General features: G+C 35.3%; 1 protein-coding gene across 1 annotated transcript; it reads left to right on the top strand.

The window, feature by feature from the left end:
• The first annotated feature begins 11,584 nt into the window (after positions 1-11,584).
• Positions 11,585-13,401, top strand: LOC6639888 (4-coumarate--CoA ligase 1). Its single transcript, XM_015178983.2, is given in 4 exon segments — positions 11,585-11,734; positions 11,815-12,209; positions 12,271-12,387; positions 12,450-13,401. Coding segments are annotated over 4 exon segments (1,614 nt in total).
• Positions 13,402-15,859: the final 2,458 nt, after the last annotated feature.

Below are 15,859 nucleotides of genomic sequence, written 5' to 3'. Positions count from 1 at the left end.
AACAAACAAAGATGCAGGCGAGGATGCTTATTATTGTTTGCAAGTGAAGCGTCACAGGGGACCTCATCGGTATCATCGTGAGTATCATCATTATCATCATCAACTTGAACATTCGGGCATTCGGTACCACAACTGAGCGGAAATCAAAACAATAGAGACCAAAAACCCGGAAACTGCCTAAAAACAAAGTCACGGGAGAGTTTCGCTCAGTAGGAAAAAATCCAAATCCAGTACGTTTAAGTCAGGGCAACGACTTCAATCGTACCTCATAGCTTAACTTACTATCATAACCCTAAAACTTTGATCTCTTTTGTTGAAATTTACAACTAGTTTAGACAATAAAAAATTAGTAACGGACATTACCATCCTAAAGTTGTAAAATTTAATATTTTGCCAGAAGGACAAATCCTCCTACAAAAGCAAAAAAAAAGGAAAACATAAACTAGATTATTATCAATTTAGGAAATGATTTAAACCCTTACTTTAAGTGTTCCAAGTACTAAGATCAATTCAGATTTACAAATCTAACATCGATCGACATAAGTGACATTTAGTAGGATCAATAATAATCGTCTGAAACTTTCGAAATTATAAAAAATATATACACTTAACTTAAGCTTAACCTGGAAAACCTGATTAAAAGCTTAGTACTTAGTAATCTAAACTCTACCACTTCGGATCTCAATTAAATTTAATGTCCATTGTTAACTATAATGGCTCCACCATGCCTTCTGGTACTTTTCGACCATCATATCCTCTAATTCTTTATAGTTCCAGGTATAAGACAAAACAAAAGGCGGGAAGTGTGACAGTAAGAGTTTCGTTTTCGTTTCTGGTGTGGGATTCGGTTGCAAAGGGCAAAATATTTGCCACATCATGATGTATGATGATGTATGAATGTTAGAGTCGTTCTGTGTGTGTGTGAGCTTGTGGATGGTTTAATTGCTTTAAATGCCAGAGATTTTACTAACTTGCAAAATAATCAAAGTACAATTTTTGGTACTGTCATCGATTACTCCAGGGATTCGAAACTTTCAACATTGCGTATAAGCAGAGTGTAGCAGGAAAAAATTTAGTGAATTTACATAAAAACGTAACAACGAAGTAATTAAAAGGAGAATGAATGTTAAAAAAAGCAAGTGCCGTGAGAAAACCTGAATAAATGTGGCGTTAAATTGAATGACAACCGACTCTTCTGTCAGAATACAAAAAAAAAAAAAGAAAGGCAAAAAGAAAAACCTTTAGAAACCAGAGAGCACGAAAAAAGATGAGCAAACGAAATGGAATTAAAGATGATGGCAAAAAAGAAGACGTTTTCTTTTTTTGTTACCGCTCTCCCTCTTTTCATTTCATTTCAAAAATGCAAGATGCCATGAAGACGCTGATAAAAATGAAGAAGATATGGAAGTCGGAATTATAATAAACAGAAAACGAAGAGTATGGGCAGAGGATGCAGGCCAACGACTGTCCACTTACCAAAAGGGAACAAGGGATAGACAGACAGGCTTGTCCGTCACGTTTCAGTTAGTAGTCAAATGCAATGAAGAGGTGTCCGTGGGACGGATATGCCATAGCTGTGGGCCAACGCCAGGCAGCGCAATGTAAAATGAACAAAATTATCTACAGTTTCTGTTAAATTTTTGTGTATTACTTCTTTAACAACATCACAGTCAAAGACCCTTTACTGGGCTCTCGTTTGGGGCGGGTGGTGGTCTAAAGGAAATGAAGTTGCTTACTAATTGAAATGCCTGAAAGCGATTTTGTCATATCTGAAGAATCCCCTTTCACCCACTCCTGATGACCCATACCTTTGTTAAGCCCCAGTTGTTTTTAATATCCTTTAACAAAGGGGTATAGGAATTTTAATGAGAAGTTGACAAAAGGAGTTATCAGTAAACAAGTAAGGGCATAGATAATTCGTATTTGAATCCTCTATACCATTTGTTTTACTTGCTTTGTTTTTTTTTTTATCAGTTTTAATTGCGTGAAAGTTTTCATGTTTACTTTGTTGTCGCAATTCAGGGAGGACTTTTTTTTGGTTTTGTTTGTTATAGTGAGGTCAAAGTTCATTCATCTACTACTGAACATCTGTTTGACATGAACATAAAAATCTGTCATCGCTCATTCAACAACTTTGTTTCAATCAAATGCAAACACATGGCCTTCAGCCATAGACTTTTACACAAAAAAGAAACGAATGAAAGTAAATCAAATCCAATAAATTTTATTTATACTTTGTCCCCAAAGCCTTGGTGTAGTTTTTTATATAATATTTTTTCCTCCACGTTTGTTGTTTATTTGATTTTACTTTCCAGAATCTCATGCAATTTGTATTGATGAAATATTATTGTAATAAAAAAAAACAAGAAAAAAAAGATAACTGAAAATAAATGCTTCGTTATAACCTTTTGTATGGCCAAAGATAATTTAATATTTTCTCCGACACTTGGAAATCCAAATACTGGGAGAAATATACGCACATATATATACAATATATGAATGCTTTGTCATGATTTCATATTACAGAGTCCAGGCTAAATAACTAACCACAAGAAATAACAAAGTCAACGAACGATTGCACACACACACAAAAAGAAACTGTGGGAGAGAGGAGAAAAAAAAAACAAACAAACAAATCGAGACAAATTTAATGAGAGGGTCTTTGTCATATCCTTGGCTGTGTCTGTCTGTATACACATATTTCACAAAACGAGGGCTGAGTAAAAAGTATTTAAAAAATATCCAAAAATGCAATCGTAACCCACATATTTGACTCTGACTAACAGACCCTTGGGGTACATAATGGCTCAATGGAAAGTGTCCAAATTTACGAATCAAAAGAATAGATTAGAAATTTATAGAAAACTAATTGATTGTAGCACCCCTCGCATATACCATATGTGTGCAAATTATTGTCCTAGCTACACATATATGCACATTCACTTATATGTATATATATATATATATATACGCACATAGGACGGCAAGTTTTATGTATGGCATCTTCATTTTGAGTGTTGATTTACATTTTTGATTTATTTTATTTATTTAAGCTCGTGCCTCATGTCTAGGCCAACAACCAACCAACCAGCCAACCAAGCCACAAAAACCAGACACAAAATATTGCTATCCATAACTTTTATGCTTCTTTCTATACGTTTTTGCTTCTTATTTTGGATTTTCATTTTCGCTTTTGCTATTTTTTCTATTCAGTTCTCTCCCTTTCATTTTTTGTTTCTGTTTTGGTGTGTCTTGTAAATGCCGGCGAATGTCTCTTGGCAATTTTTGTGAATTTATCGCAGATTTATTTCTCTACATAAGCGTTTTATGCCATTTGCCCATTTGTTGGGCTACTATATACATATATTTTTGAGTATTTATCAAAGTGTCTATGCCTCTACTTGAATAAGATTTAGTATTTTGTTTATGTATTTAGCAAAAATTCTGATTCTCTGCCCAGCACTTCAAACTTCAATTGGCCCGAAAACTCTTGACACAAAACAAAACTTCAGATGATTTATGCTAGAATGAAGAATTAATTTAGACGTAAATGTAAGCTTAAATTACTTAAAATATTTGATGCTGAGTTATATAGAAACCAGACGACCGATGCGAACGTCGATCGCGCCGAAGTTTGTATACCCTTGCAAGTTTATTGCGTTAATCATTCCTTAGACGTCAAAGTGGAAAACGCTTTATCTAAAAAGCCTAATGTTTGCGAAAGAATGTCCTACAATCTTACCATAAAAAATAACGAAATTATTATTCGAAATAACTGTTTACCACCGATTGTTCCTATGGGAGCTATATGATATATTCACCTGATCTTGATCCAATTTACCACAGTCATTAACAAATGTATAAAACTGGCAAATGTTTATACATTTTCATGAAAATTGCGTAAAAAGTAACGAAGTTATTGACAAAGTCTCTGTTTTCGAATTATCGTTCCTATGAGAGCTATATGATATAGGCACCCGATCTTGATCAAATTTGGCACAGTCGGTTAAAGGTGTAAGAAACTCACCAATATTAAATTTCACGACAATACCTTAGAAAATTGTTATTGAGAAAACGCATAGAAATGCGTTGCACACTTCTGACCAAAACTAATATACCCTTTTTCAAGGGTATAAAAATTAATGTCCACAAATATATGTATTTAATGGCACAAGTCTGGCGAAAGTCAGTTTTTAGTAAATTATATTTATTAATTTGTTTTGTTTCAATAATTGTGTGTGATACACATATTGATGGTAAATTAAAAACTAATCCATTATTATCAATACTAAGTTTTAGATTCTAAACGCCACAATGACTGTTAATTTGTATAATATTAAGCCCATTAGACGGGTAACAATTGGACTGTAAGCCTATTTGAAGTTCATTAAAATTTATCAATTTCAATTATATGAAAAATGCTAAAAACTTATTCAAAAATTAATGGTCATGGTCTACATGGCAGTGGAATATAGAGATTGGAGCTTTCGTAGTTTTTTATCTGTCCTAAACTTACATATAACAGGAATCTTTTTGCTAAGTTCTATCTTTAATTCAACTTGAAATACGAAATTTTAAGATAATAGCCAAGACGAAAAATATGTTACAGCAGCTTTTAAAGGAGAGTATAGAGAAAACTTAAATTTCACTTATATTTCACTTATTTATTTGAAAAATCAGATATCTTACACAGACAAAATTGTTGGAGTGGAAAATCCTACATATGTTACTTAATTTTGAGATATCTTCCTTCACTTTTCCCCATAAACACAGCATTCACGGTGCCAGATTCATTAAAAGTATCGAATAAACATTAAAATATTAAAATGAAATGTATTGTAATTATATTGCAGACCATGGGAAATAAGTTCAATTTACAAAAAGCATCAAATCAAATTTACACACAGCCACACACGAGACCCAAAATGCATTGAAATTGTAAAGCAAACAAAAGAGTAATTTGCATTGTAAATATTATGATGACCAAGTCTGCGTATGATTTCTATGTAAAGTTTGTTAATATACCTGTACATATGTGTACTGACTAGTCCGTGAGCATGGTATTGAGAGATGTTGGGTAAAGTCAAGCACAGTTATAGGACAAACATTTAAGGTATTTTGAGGCTAATTTAATTGACTTTGTACCGTTTACATTGTTGCTGCTGCTGTTTTATGCTGTTATCACTTGGAAAGGGGGTATTAAGTTGCCTAGACTACCTGTGGTACATACATTCATTTGTGTAGTCTACTTTTAGGTGTGTTTTGTGCGAGCTGTCTTTGATGTACGTACACACACACTCACACACGCATGCACTCAAACAAAAGTATATAACAAAAATGTTCAATGTTCCAATATTCAGGACATTCTTTTCAGATGGCCAACCCATTTCTTTTCTTTACTTTTTTTTTATGCCATTGAAATTTTACGTTGTTAATTAATTGCCATAAAGGTGTCTTTTCATTTGGATTTTTTACTCTCTTTTGTGTGGATATTTTGTACCCATTTGAATTTTAATTGGAAAATAAAATTATATATTGAACTTTGTATACCAATTAGGCCACTTTATGATTGTATGATATGTGTGTATATGTTTTTTGAAATTGAATTTTATTCATTTCATCACTTGGGCATTTGAAAAGTTGTCCTCGGTACATCATCTGCATATCAAATTCAGGATAAATTCTATTTTGTTGGCCGGAAAATGTGTCTTGTGCGATGCCAGGCCCAGATGGCGACGACAATGATACCAGCAATGCTAATGGCCATAGGTTGGCAATGCCAAATGCTAAATGTTTGGCTGCCTTCGTTTGGGTGTCTGCATATTTCAGCAAGTGCCTGCATAAAATACCTCCTTATGGTCCACATTCATGGCAGAGAGCATGCTTTATATTCACTTAATTATAGATGCGACACGCATGCCCTTAGACCCCTCCTACCGCCCTACATCATCTCTCATTCTTCGCTCTGCTGCTGCTGACTTTGTTGTTGGGGTGTGGCTGGACAGTCCAAGTTAGTCCCAATTGGACAGCATATTTATGTGCTAAAACCCTGAACCTGGTTAGCATGACTTTGACTCTTACTCTGCCTTTGACTTGGTTCTGCCTTTCGATTGCGTTCATTATGTTCATTAGATAGGGCATACTCCTACTGCACATGTGGCCATAAACTAACAATTACATCAAAATGGGAACTCTACAAGCAACTCTTGCTATACTTTGACCTATGCAAAACTGAAATTAGATTTCAATTTGCTTTTCTCATTCTTTGGTTGTTTGTTCATTTGTCAAAATTTATCGACATAGCATCTAAAATTGAAAATACATCATTTTTAGAACTTTGTTTTTAATTATAAGATAAAATTTCAATACAAGCATAGCTAAAGAGTTCTTCGACTTTCTTTTGATACGAAACAATTTTCCATTATTGATGTTTGTCAAAAATCGATAATAGCCTTCAAAATTAAAAATAAAATTTAGCTCTATAGTTGACTGGAAAATATTTAAAATTTATTGCTAGTAGTAGTGTTGATAAATTGTATGCATAAAATGGGAAGTTTTGTTTTTGAGTGACTTTAATAAGATGCCATCCGTAGTATTTAATACAAAATACTACATGTTGAGTGAATAGCACTATAAGTTATAAGTATTTACCTTTTGAACAAATGCCAGAGGAATCAACTTATTAGTCCCAGTAAAATCTAATTAATTAGGTGAACATATTTCATCTTCATATTGAAATATTAAGAAATAACACATTACTAAGAGAACAAAATCATCGCTAGTTCTTCCAAATTTTTCAATTGAATTACAACATTTATAATTATTCTTAGTAACTCCCTTTCAAAGACAAAAAAAAAAAATACTATTGCATATCATTAATTGTAGCGCTTCTCTCTCTATCTCTTTCGTGTTTTTGGTTAATGATATTCCATAAGTAAATACTTTATTTTTCAGTCAGCAATGTTAAAAAAATGTAAAACCAATTGTAATCAGAGCAGCCATCTGCAATTTCAATACATTGAATTGGACAAAAATCGTTCTGCATACAAAACTGGCAAAAAGCAAACAAGCAAAAATTGCTATACGACTTCTATCTCTTTGTTGTACCAGATTTCACCAAAAAAATATATATGTATATAGAGAGAAGAGATTGAACTTCACCTGCTGTTAAAGGGTCTCACTTACCATTCACATCACACGTTCACTTTGTACACGTACTGATATCCACCTCACCGTCGTCCTCTTACTTCTTTTCTGATGAATATGTGAGGTACCGCTTTCAGTTAACCAAACAACCAACTCTGTGGCAAAAATTTATTTTTTCCGCCAAACTAGCAGGAGACCAAAAAAAAGAAGAATACCAGCCGTTGCGTTGTTTAACTAAATTTTGTTGTCAAAACTTCAATTATTGTAGTTGTTGCCGGTTGCCCTGCAGGCAAAGTTCAGAGTACAACATTTTGACAGAATTGCAAGAAGCCCAGAAAAAGTCCAGGAAAGACGTTGATGGCCAAAAAGTTTCAACTCAAAATACCAAGGCGTAGTATGGGTGTGTGTCTGGGTAGGCAAAGGCCAAAACCGAGTCGAATATCGGCCGAGTTTCTAGAGTTTTGTAGACTTCACTTGGGCGCACTTAACTTTCACAACAAACTTTAGCGACACTTAACAACACTTGAGTAAAACTTTTTCTAAACGGGCAAAAATTTTACTTTTTCTTTATTTACTTATCTCAAGAATTGGCTAATATGTAGCATGTGTGTTTATGGGCTTACTGCGCGTATGGGTGATGCTGTACGGCTTATTAATACTTAAGCAAAAGACCGTCACGACATAAGTATATTAGCTAGTAGTAATTGAATCATATTTCTCAAATGTCACTCTCTACATACATATATCTCTCACACGCACACACAGTAAAAACCACACACACTTTCAAAATTGAATTAGATCTTTGGGGTCGCTTCACGAATTTTTCGCCCGTTTGAAATTACAACCGCTCCGTCGCAGGAATCGAAGTTAACTGTTTTAAACCGTACCCAAGTCGCTCAGATCACAGACTACATGCTTTGCTTTTGGTCCTGGTTGCAGCATCCTGATGCTGCCATCGTCGTTTCTGCCGCCTACAAAAATAAAAACATCGCCAAACACCCAAATCTTTATGAATGGGGCGATGTTTGCGGAACGCTGAGGCAGTGGAACGTTTCCGACGCCTGCGCAATCGAGTGTATGAAAGATTTATGACAGTTTCGAGGCCAACTTTCGTCAAGCACGTGGCGGACCTCCAACAAGTGTGATAAGCACGAAAAACCTGCTGCTCCACTGATAACGCCACCTAACCAACACAGGCAGGCAAATTTGACTGTGGAGAGGTTTTTATTTTCGTGTATTTTGTCTAAGGTCAGGGACGACTACGTCGAGAGAGTCGAACAAACAGTAGTACTTACTACATATGTACATGTTTAGTCCCCACGGTGCATTTTGAATTTAAGGTGAATATTTTGCCACTAAGTAATCAAATCACTTGGACACAAAAATTTTAATTTCTTTTTTATGCATATTTCTTATCGGTTGGGAAAGAGATAGACACAGGGGGAGAGACACTTTAATAGTTGAATCAGTCATGGGCGGTGTAAGGGGGTAAAATACATGCAACGAATTGAAGACACAAAATTTTTGTTTTGATATATTTTCATTTACATTCTAGTCTATATTTTCAAATTTTAAAAATAACGTAACAATATTTTCACTTAAAAAATATTTTAAAACTAGATAAAATCTAAATTTTAAATTAAAATCTGTAGTATTCAACATAAATCGAATTTTGGAGAGGCATTTGCTGTTTCCTCTGAGATTTTTAAATATTTAAAATTTCTCGACTACAATTACCCTTTTGAGTTTTCCCAATCTTAAGTCAATCGGCCAATTAGATATTAATATTTATGTAGTGCTGCGTTGCGAAAAGCGTATAAATTTTGAAATATGTAAATGGAAAATGCCTTAAAGTCGTAAATTTCGATACTTTCAAACTTTAAAAGCCCCTCAATGCATCGAATTTCCTAGAGCAGATTACCAATATGTGAATATAGTTAGTTATATAAACTATAAAAACTTCTTTAAGATTTGTTGAAATTGGTAAGCAATTTTACAACAATTCTTTGCTTAGTTTTTAATTAAATTTAAGCAAAACAGTTTAAAATAAATTGATTAGCTTTAGAGATAGTGTAACTAGCCCTGCCCACTGAACTACATGATGGGAGTTAATTAATTTGACTTTGATATGGCTACGACCAAGACCAACGAAGGGGAAGTGAATCGGCGTTACCTTATTGATAATTTCCTCCAAATTGTGCACTTCCCACACATACACGCACACATGATGGAGGTTTTTGGGTTGTGCGTTGTCATTATACACATAATCTGCTTTATTAACTGTCGACCTCTGGTTCGCATGACTGAGCAGCATTCCACTAGCGCGTTACCAGGCGACCACTTAACCGTGTCCGTAACCGTAAAACCACCAATCACATCTAAATCAATTCGCAACTATGTATGGTATGTATGACACAACGTCATCATTCGTTGGATATTGGGGGGTAGTCAACAAAATTCAACTTAAAGTTCAAAGTTGCTTTCGAAAGCTTTACAAAGATGCTCTTTTCTGTTTATTTCAATGGTAATTCTTGAAAAATTCCTGTTTTTTTGTTCACATTCTTCGGTTCTTTCGCTTGTTCATTTTTGCAACAAAGCACTTTAAAGTATTTGTAATTTGATGTAAATGTATGCATGCAGTTGAACTGCGTTACCAAGTCACAAAACCTGCATCACACGCTGCCTGCTTTCTCTCTAAGCACTTGGCAATTGCCTCGCTTCGCCCAGAGGAAGCAAAGAGGCGAGGCGTGCATAAATTATTCCGAAACACACACAAACGACCAAACACCCCTACACCCCTTTTCATACACACACACACACACACAAACAGCATGCAAATAGCCAAATGGGGCGTGGCTTGAAAAACTATTACAATTATAACCATGAAATTCGTGCTAAAAACAAAATGCTCCAGTTTCGCTTCATTTAAAAGCAACTTCAACTTCAACTGCTATACCCACATTGCACTTGCATTTTAGGAACGTTCGTTTTTAGATGCTTCTATAATGAAGTAATCAAAAAGGGGAGTCAGTACTTATTTTATACGGCTTTACAATATTGAATGCATTGAAAAACTTAGCCGATTACCGGAAAATTATATTGCAACAGACGACTAAATCTGTTTCAGTCTTTCGACATGCATCCTATTACAACTTAAAAACTATTATATGTAGGTAATACGATTACACCGATAGTCATTAGACTTTCATCAAGTGCACCCCCAAATGAAAATTCAAAGATATATAAGATATTAAGGTAGTGACAAAAAGAGCGAAGGGCGGTCACTTTTTACTGGTACAAAAATTAAACGACTGCTTGACGTCAGAAGAGACTGCAAATAAAATTAGATAAGCTTTTTTTCCGTACGAACAAAGCTATTACAAAAGCTAATACTTTAAAGTAGTTGATTTACAGGGCCGGATTAACCAAAATAACTATATATGATTGCTATTGGAAATAGTGATTCCACTTCAAATTGTTTTACAAACTCATTGGCAACCGAATTTTTGATTTAATAGAGAGAAAACATTTTATTTTAACAAACTTTGAACCTCAAACTTTTTCAAGTGTAAAAGTCGAATTGAAAGGTCACGTATAAAATTTTAGAAAAGGTATTTAAAAAAAAAGAGTTGTTGGGTTCTTGCAAAATAGAAATGAAATATTTGCAATGTTAATACGAAAATAACTAAATTGTGCAGATAAAATAATTAACTACTTTGAAGTAAATTGTTTTCCATAAATCTTTAAAAACGAGGGGATATCCATTATCTGAATAATTACTTCCAAAATAAATATACACTGCCGTCTTAATACTACTTAAAAAGAAATGAATCAAATATCCAATCCAATTATCTCAATTTAAGAGTTTTGGCTATAATATATAGTATTGATAATTATTCGGAAAATCAATTAAATCTTACTAAATGTGAAGAAATTAGATTAGCAATTCAAAGTGACCACCCTCGCATTGTTATATATTATACAAATAAATGGTCATCTGAGAACGGAAATTAAAACTGGTTTGGCAACAGGTGATAAGAAACACAATTGCCAATGGTAAGAATAATATTTGGGTGCAAATTCTCTGGCATCAGCTGATTATATATTGTTTTGAGTGAAATACTTTTCTATTAACATAGATACACACATGCCTTCTAATCTATATACTGATGTTTGTTTGTATGTATATATTGGATAAACTTTTTTGGCATCAGCAGATTTTTATTTCATGGCATTTTGAGGAAATACTTATACTTATACCTCTAATCTATTTGATGATACGCAGTTGTTTATATATTTGAAAACTTTGGACTTGACGTAATATTGGTCATATTGTAAGTGTATGTATGTATTCAGCAATTTTGACCCATATATAAGAAGTGTTGCCAAGAACAATGAGTACTCAGTAACTCAACTAGTTTAGCTCGATTCGGTCAAAATGGCAGCTAAGGTTCTATTTCCCACATTCTATAACGAGGAGACTAAAATTTGGACTGGTGAAGAACGAGTTAAACTTTACAATGACAATTGTTCAGTGGGACAAATAATATTTAATAACTTAAAAAATTGGCCGGACAATGTAATTCAGGTGAGAAAATTGACCAAGTGGTCTGCTAAATGTGTTGGAATCCAGATATTTGATGAGCATTATATCCTAAACAAAAGTAGATTACTCATATGGATGGAACGGTGGCAACCAATGCCGATTTTCTTACTTGGGCCACCCGAATTGCACTCTTTCTGAAGAGCGAAGGATTAACCCACGAGGATGTTGTAGGCATTATTGCCAATACAAGCACATATTTGGTTCCTTTGGCTGCTGCTTGCTTCTTCAATACAACGCCATTCCATGCTGTCAACTATACAAGAGATCCGAAAGTCATTCACGGACTCTATAAAACGACCACACCAAAGATTATGTTTTGCGATGGCAATGACTACGAGCGCATTAAAGAGATAACCAAAGAGTGGTCCCCAAAAATTGTGACTCTTACGGGACATGTGGATGGTGTGCTTGGTATTGATGATCTGCTAAAGGCAAATCCTGCCGAAAGAATTTATCAGTGAGTGCAATCTAATGACACTGAACTTTTGCCTATGTTACTCTTGGATCTCTAATCTTAGACCACGAAAACTGGCTGTGGGTCCTGATCAGACAGCGGCTATACTTTGTTCTTCCGGGACTTCTGGTTTACCTAAAGCCGTGACGTTATCCAATAGTCATGTTGCCGGCACTGCATGGTAAAAGAATTGAGTGATTACACTTTGATCTATACTCTATATGTATCTGATTCTTCTTGTAGTCTAAGCATTAGCACCGATGTATTGTATACCAGCGCTACCCTGGATTGGATGACGGGATTTGGCACTGTCATAATGAGCCTTTTTAATGGAATGACACGCATTGTTTCCGATGAAACCTTCAATGCTGCCCATTCGATTGAATTAATAAAAAAATACAAGATAACCACCATTGTGATGGCTCCTTGGCAAGCCTATGAACTATTTACCAGTCCCCAGGCCACTACGGAAAACGTGCAAACATTGAGAATTGTTTTTATAATTGGCGGTTGGATATCTTTGGCATTGCTGCAGAAGGCCCAAAAAATTCTACCCAGCTGCGCAATAATGTTCTCCTATGGCACAACAGAGACGGGTGTAGTCACCGTTAATATTGATCACAAGTTGGAGAATTCGGTTGGTAAGCTTGCACCCGGAATTAAAGTAAAAATCCTAGATGATCAGGGCCAGCATTTGCCACACAATGAGGTCGGTGAAATTCTCATTGATATTGGTGTAAAATGGGAAGGCTATGTGGATAATCCAAAGGATACAGCTTCAACCTTACAAAATGGTTGGATTAATTTAGGTGATTTAGGCTATTTCGATGATGCCAATAATTTGTATCTTGTTGATCGTAAGAAGGATCTACTAAAATACAAATCCAAGCATTATTGGCCCAATGAGCTGGAGCAAATCATTGCCGAATTGCCTGAAGTGCAGCAGGTTTGTGTCGTGGGAGTACGTGATGAGAGAGGTGATGCTGCTGGCGCTTTAGTGATCACTAAAGAAGGCATCACAATTAGCGAGCAAAAGATTATCGATCATGTGGCCCAACGTGTTGTGGTCGATTATAAGCATCTAAATGCTGGAGTACAATTTTTCACCGAATTCCCCATGAATACCAATGGTAAAGTAATAAGAAATCAGGCCAGAGAAGCATTCGAAGCGCGTCTGAAATAAATTTCATCATAATCATATCATCAAAACTGAATACATATAGATTTATTTAATAAATATTTTTTTAATGAAATGAAACCTGCTACTTTGTTTTACCTCTGAATGTGAAAGCCATATAAGCAGATAAGACATACCTTAATTGAGTAGCAAAATGCTTATCAATATAATACCACAATATGTATGATTGCCATATCTAAACAAATTTGTATGATAACAAAACACTGAGACTCCAGCCAAATTAATATATATATGTAGATTGAATTAGTTATTAAACCACTTCAATTCCTACATGAATCTATACTTTTAAATTGATTTCAATCTACAAATTGGAGTAGCCCTCTGTCTAAGGTGGAGAAGACAGAGAGGTAGGGAAACACAACACAATTCACTTTTATGAAAAGGATCTGCCAACACAATTGCAATAATTTAACTTCCGTTTTATGGCGGCCGGCATTTTGTGTTTCCGTTTGTCGTAGTAGTTCTTGCTGCTGCTGCTGTTGCCATTTCCGATGGTCGCATGGCAATCTGTTCATTGCAATTGTTGTTATTTTCTGTTTCAGCTCTTGGCCATTTTTACGCTTCATCCAAGCGCGAGCTATGCAAAAGCGCAGACCCTGCCAGACCGCACCAAACCAGACCATAACATAACCGACCCACTAAACATCTCACCCCATACTTGGATGGTACTCGAAACTACACACAATTGCCGAGCCGTAACTGGAGCCAGAGCCGGCAGACAGACAGACAGCATCGTAACCAACTCGCTTTCAACCAAATTCAATGTACCATGTCCTGTTTTGTTGGCTTTATTTTAGCACTGGGTTACTTGGAATTGGAGCCTCTACTCGTAGTTTTCGTTTCTCACATAAGTATAGCCTCAGTCTCATCCTCCCTTTTGCTGTTATGTGTGTGTGTGTGTGTGTGTGTGTGTGTGTGTGTGTGTGTGTGGGTTGTAAAGATTCTCATTTCAGTATTACTTGGTCACATCGTTGCCATCGTAAATTATTCAGATTTTAAGTCGTAAATAAGCGGACAAAAACATAAGTACAATCTTTGCCTGATTTTGCCATATGCCCGCCCACACTTAGATGTACATATAGAGCCTTTTTTCAATCACTTTGACAGAAACACTGAGAATTCATCGCCCAGGAGAACATGATTACAATTCACTATCACTATTATTGGTTTGATGTGTGCCATTCACAGAAGGAAGCACTTAACAAGTGCATATAGCCAAGGCCCTCTGGTTTTTAATACATCTAGATAATTTATTGAACTGGAGTCACAAGACAGTTATACCAATATTCACTCCTTGAAATGAAAAGTACACTCTCCAATCGTTTGAAACCGTCTTTATGATTTTTAACAAAATCTTTAAAATAATTTTTGGGTTTTCCACATGACTTTCTCAGTTTGCATTCTAGGCAATTTCTGACCAGTATTGTCTTAATTTAATCGCAATTTGGCACATTTTAAATTGGTATGAAACACCAAAAAAAATTAATTTGAACTCAACGAGTAACGTTGTCGTTCTTTCACGCTTGCTAAAGGATCAAAAGAATATGACCCCATTTCAAACTTGCTAGACAATGTCTTTGATTTATAAGACTTTTATGACATAAAAAAATAAATTTAGGTACATACATTCCTTAACGGTGAAGACAATTTTTTTGATTGACATTTTAAATAGAAGATACACACATATCATTTATTGTAGTTTCTTCCTCACTGCCCAGGTGACTGACTGACTCGTGTGTGAATCAACTAAAATGAGAAGAATGAGTTGATCCCCTGACATAAACGTAATGTGCTTTTAAAGTTTTTTTATTGATTGATGGGCATTTTCGACACAATCTTGCACTAGCCAGAATTGGATTTTTGGTTGTTTGTGGATATAAAGTAGACTGAGAACCAATTGCAGGATTAAGCCAATAAACTCTCTCTAATTATTCCATTTTGAAATTCATCGCAACAAGAGCAAAAACCACACATACAAACGATGTTTACATGCCATTACCGTTTCAGTTTACCGCTGTCAACTCAAACGCCGTTTGCCATTGTTTATTACATGCTTTTAGCCAAATGCTGGCAAAAGGAAAAGCAGGAACGGGCGGGCGGGGGGTTCGAACAGCGACTGGAGATATGGCTTGGTCGCATTCTTAATTGCATAGCCTGCCATTTATCATCGTAGAGCAATTTCAGTTGCAGCTGCAGGTAAAAATGTCGCACATGCTTACAGTGTTTGTGCCTCATGCGACAAGAGTAAAACAATAAAATCCATCCAGGATTGTTGGTGCAGGAATGTCAGCATGTGCAAGGAAATAATTCATCCGCGTGCTAAGTTCTGAGCATATTACGTAACATTTTCCGAACTAATTCCACACTTGCTTTTTAATATTGTTCGCCGGAGTTTCTGTGTAGTTCATTTGGTTCCCTTCAAGTAGAATGATACTAGGGCTAATGAGCGGAGTCA

This window comes from Drosophila willistoni (assembly GCF_018902025.1).
Source record: "Drosophila willistoni isolate 14030-0811.24 chromosome 2L unlocalized genomic scaffold, UCI_dwil_1.1 Seg196, whole genome shotgun sequence".
Classification (NCBI taxonomy): Eukaryota; Metazoa; Arthropoda; class Insecta; order Diptera; family Drosophilidae; genus Drosophila; species Drosophila willistoni.
The sequence above is the reverse complement of the archived record's forward strand: the minus strand, read 5'-3'. Positions and strand labels throughout refer to the sequence as shown.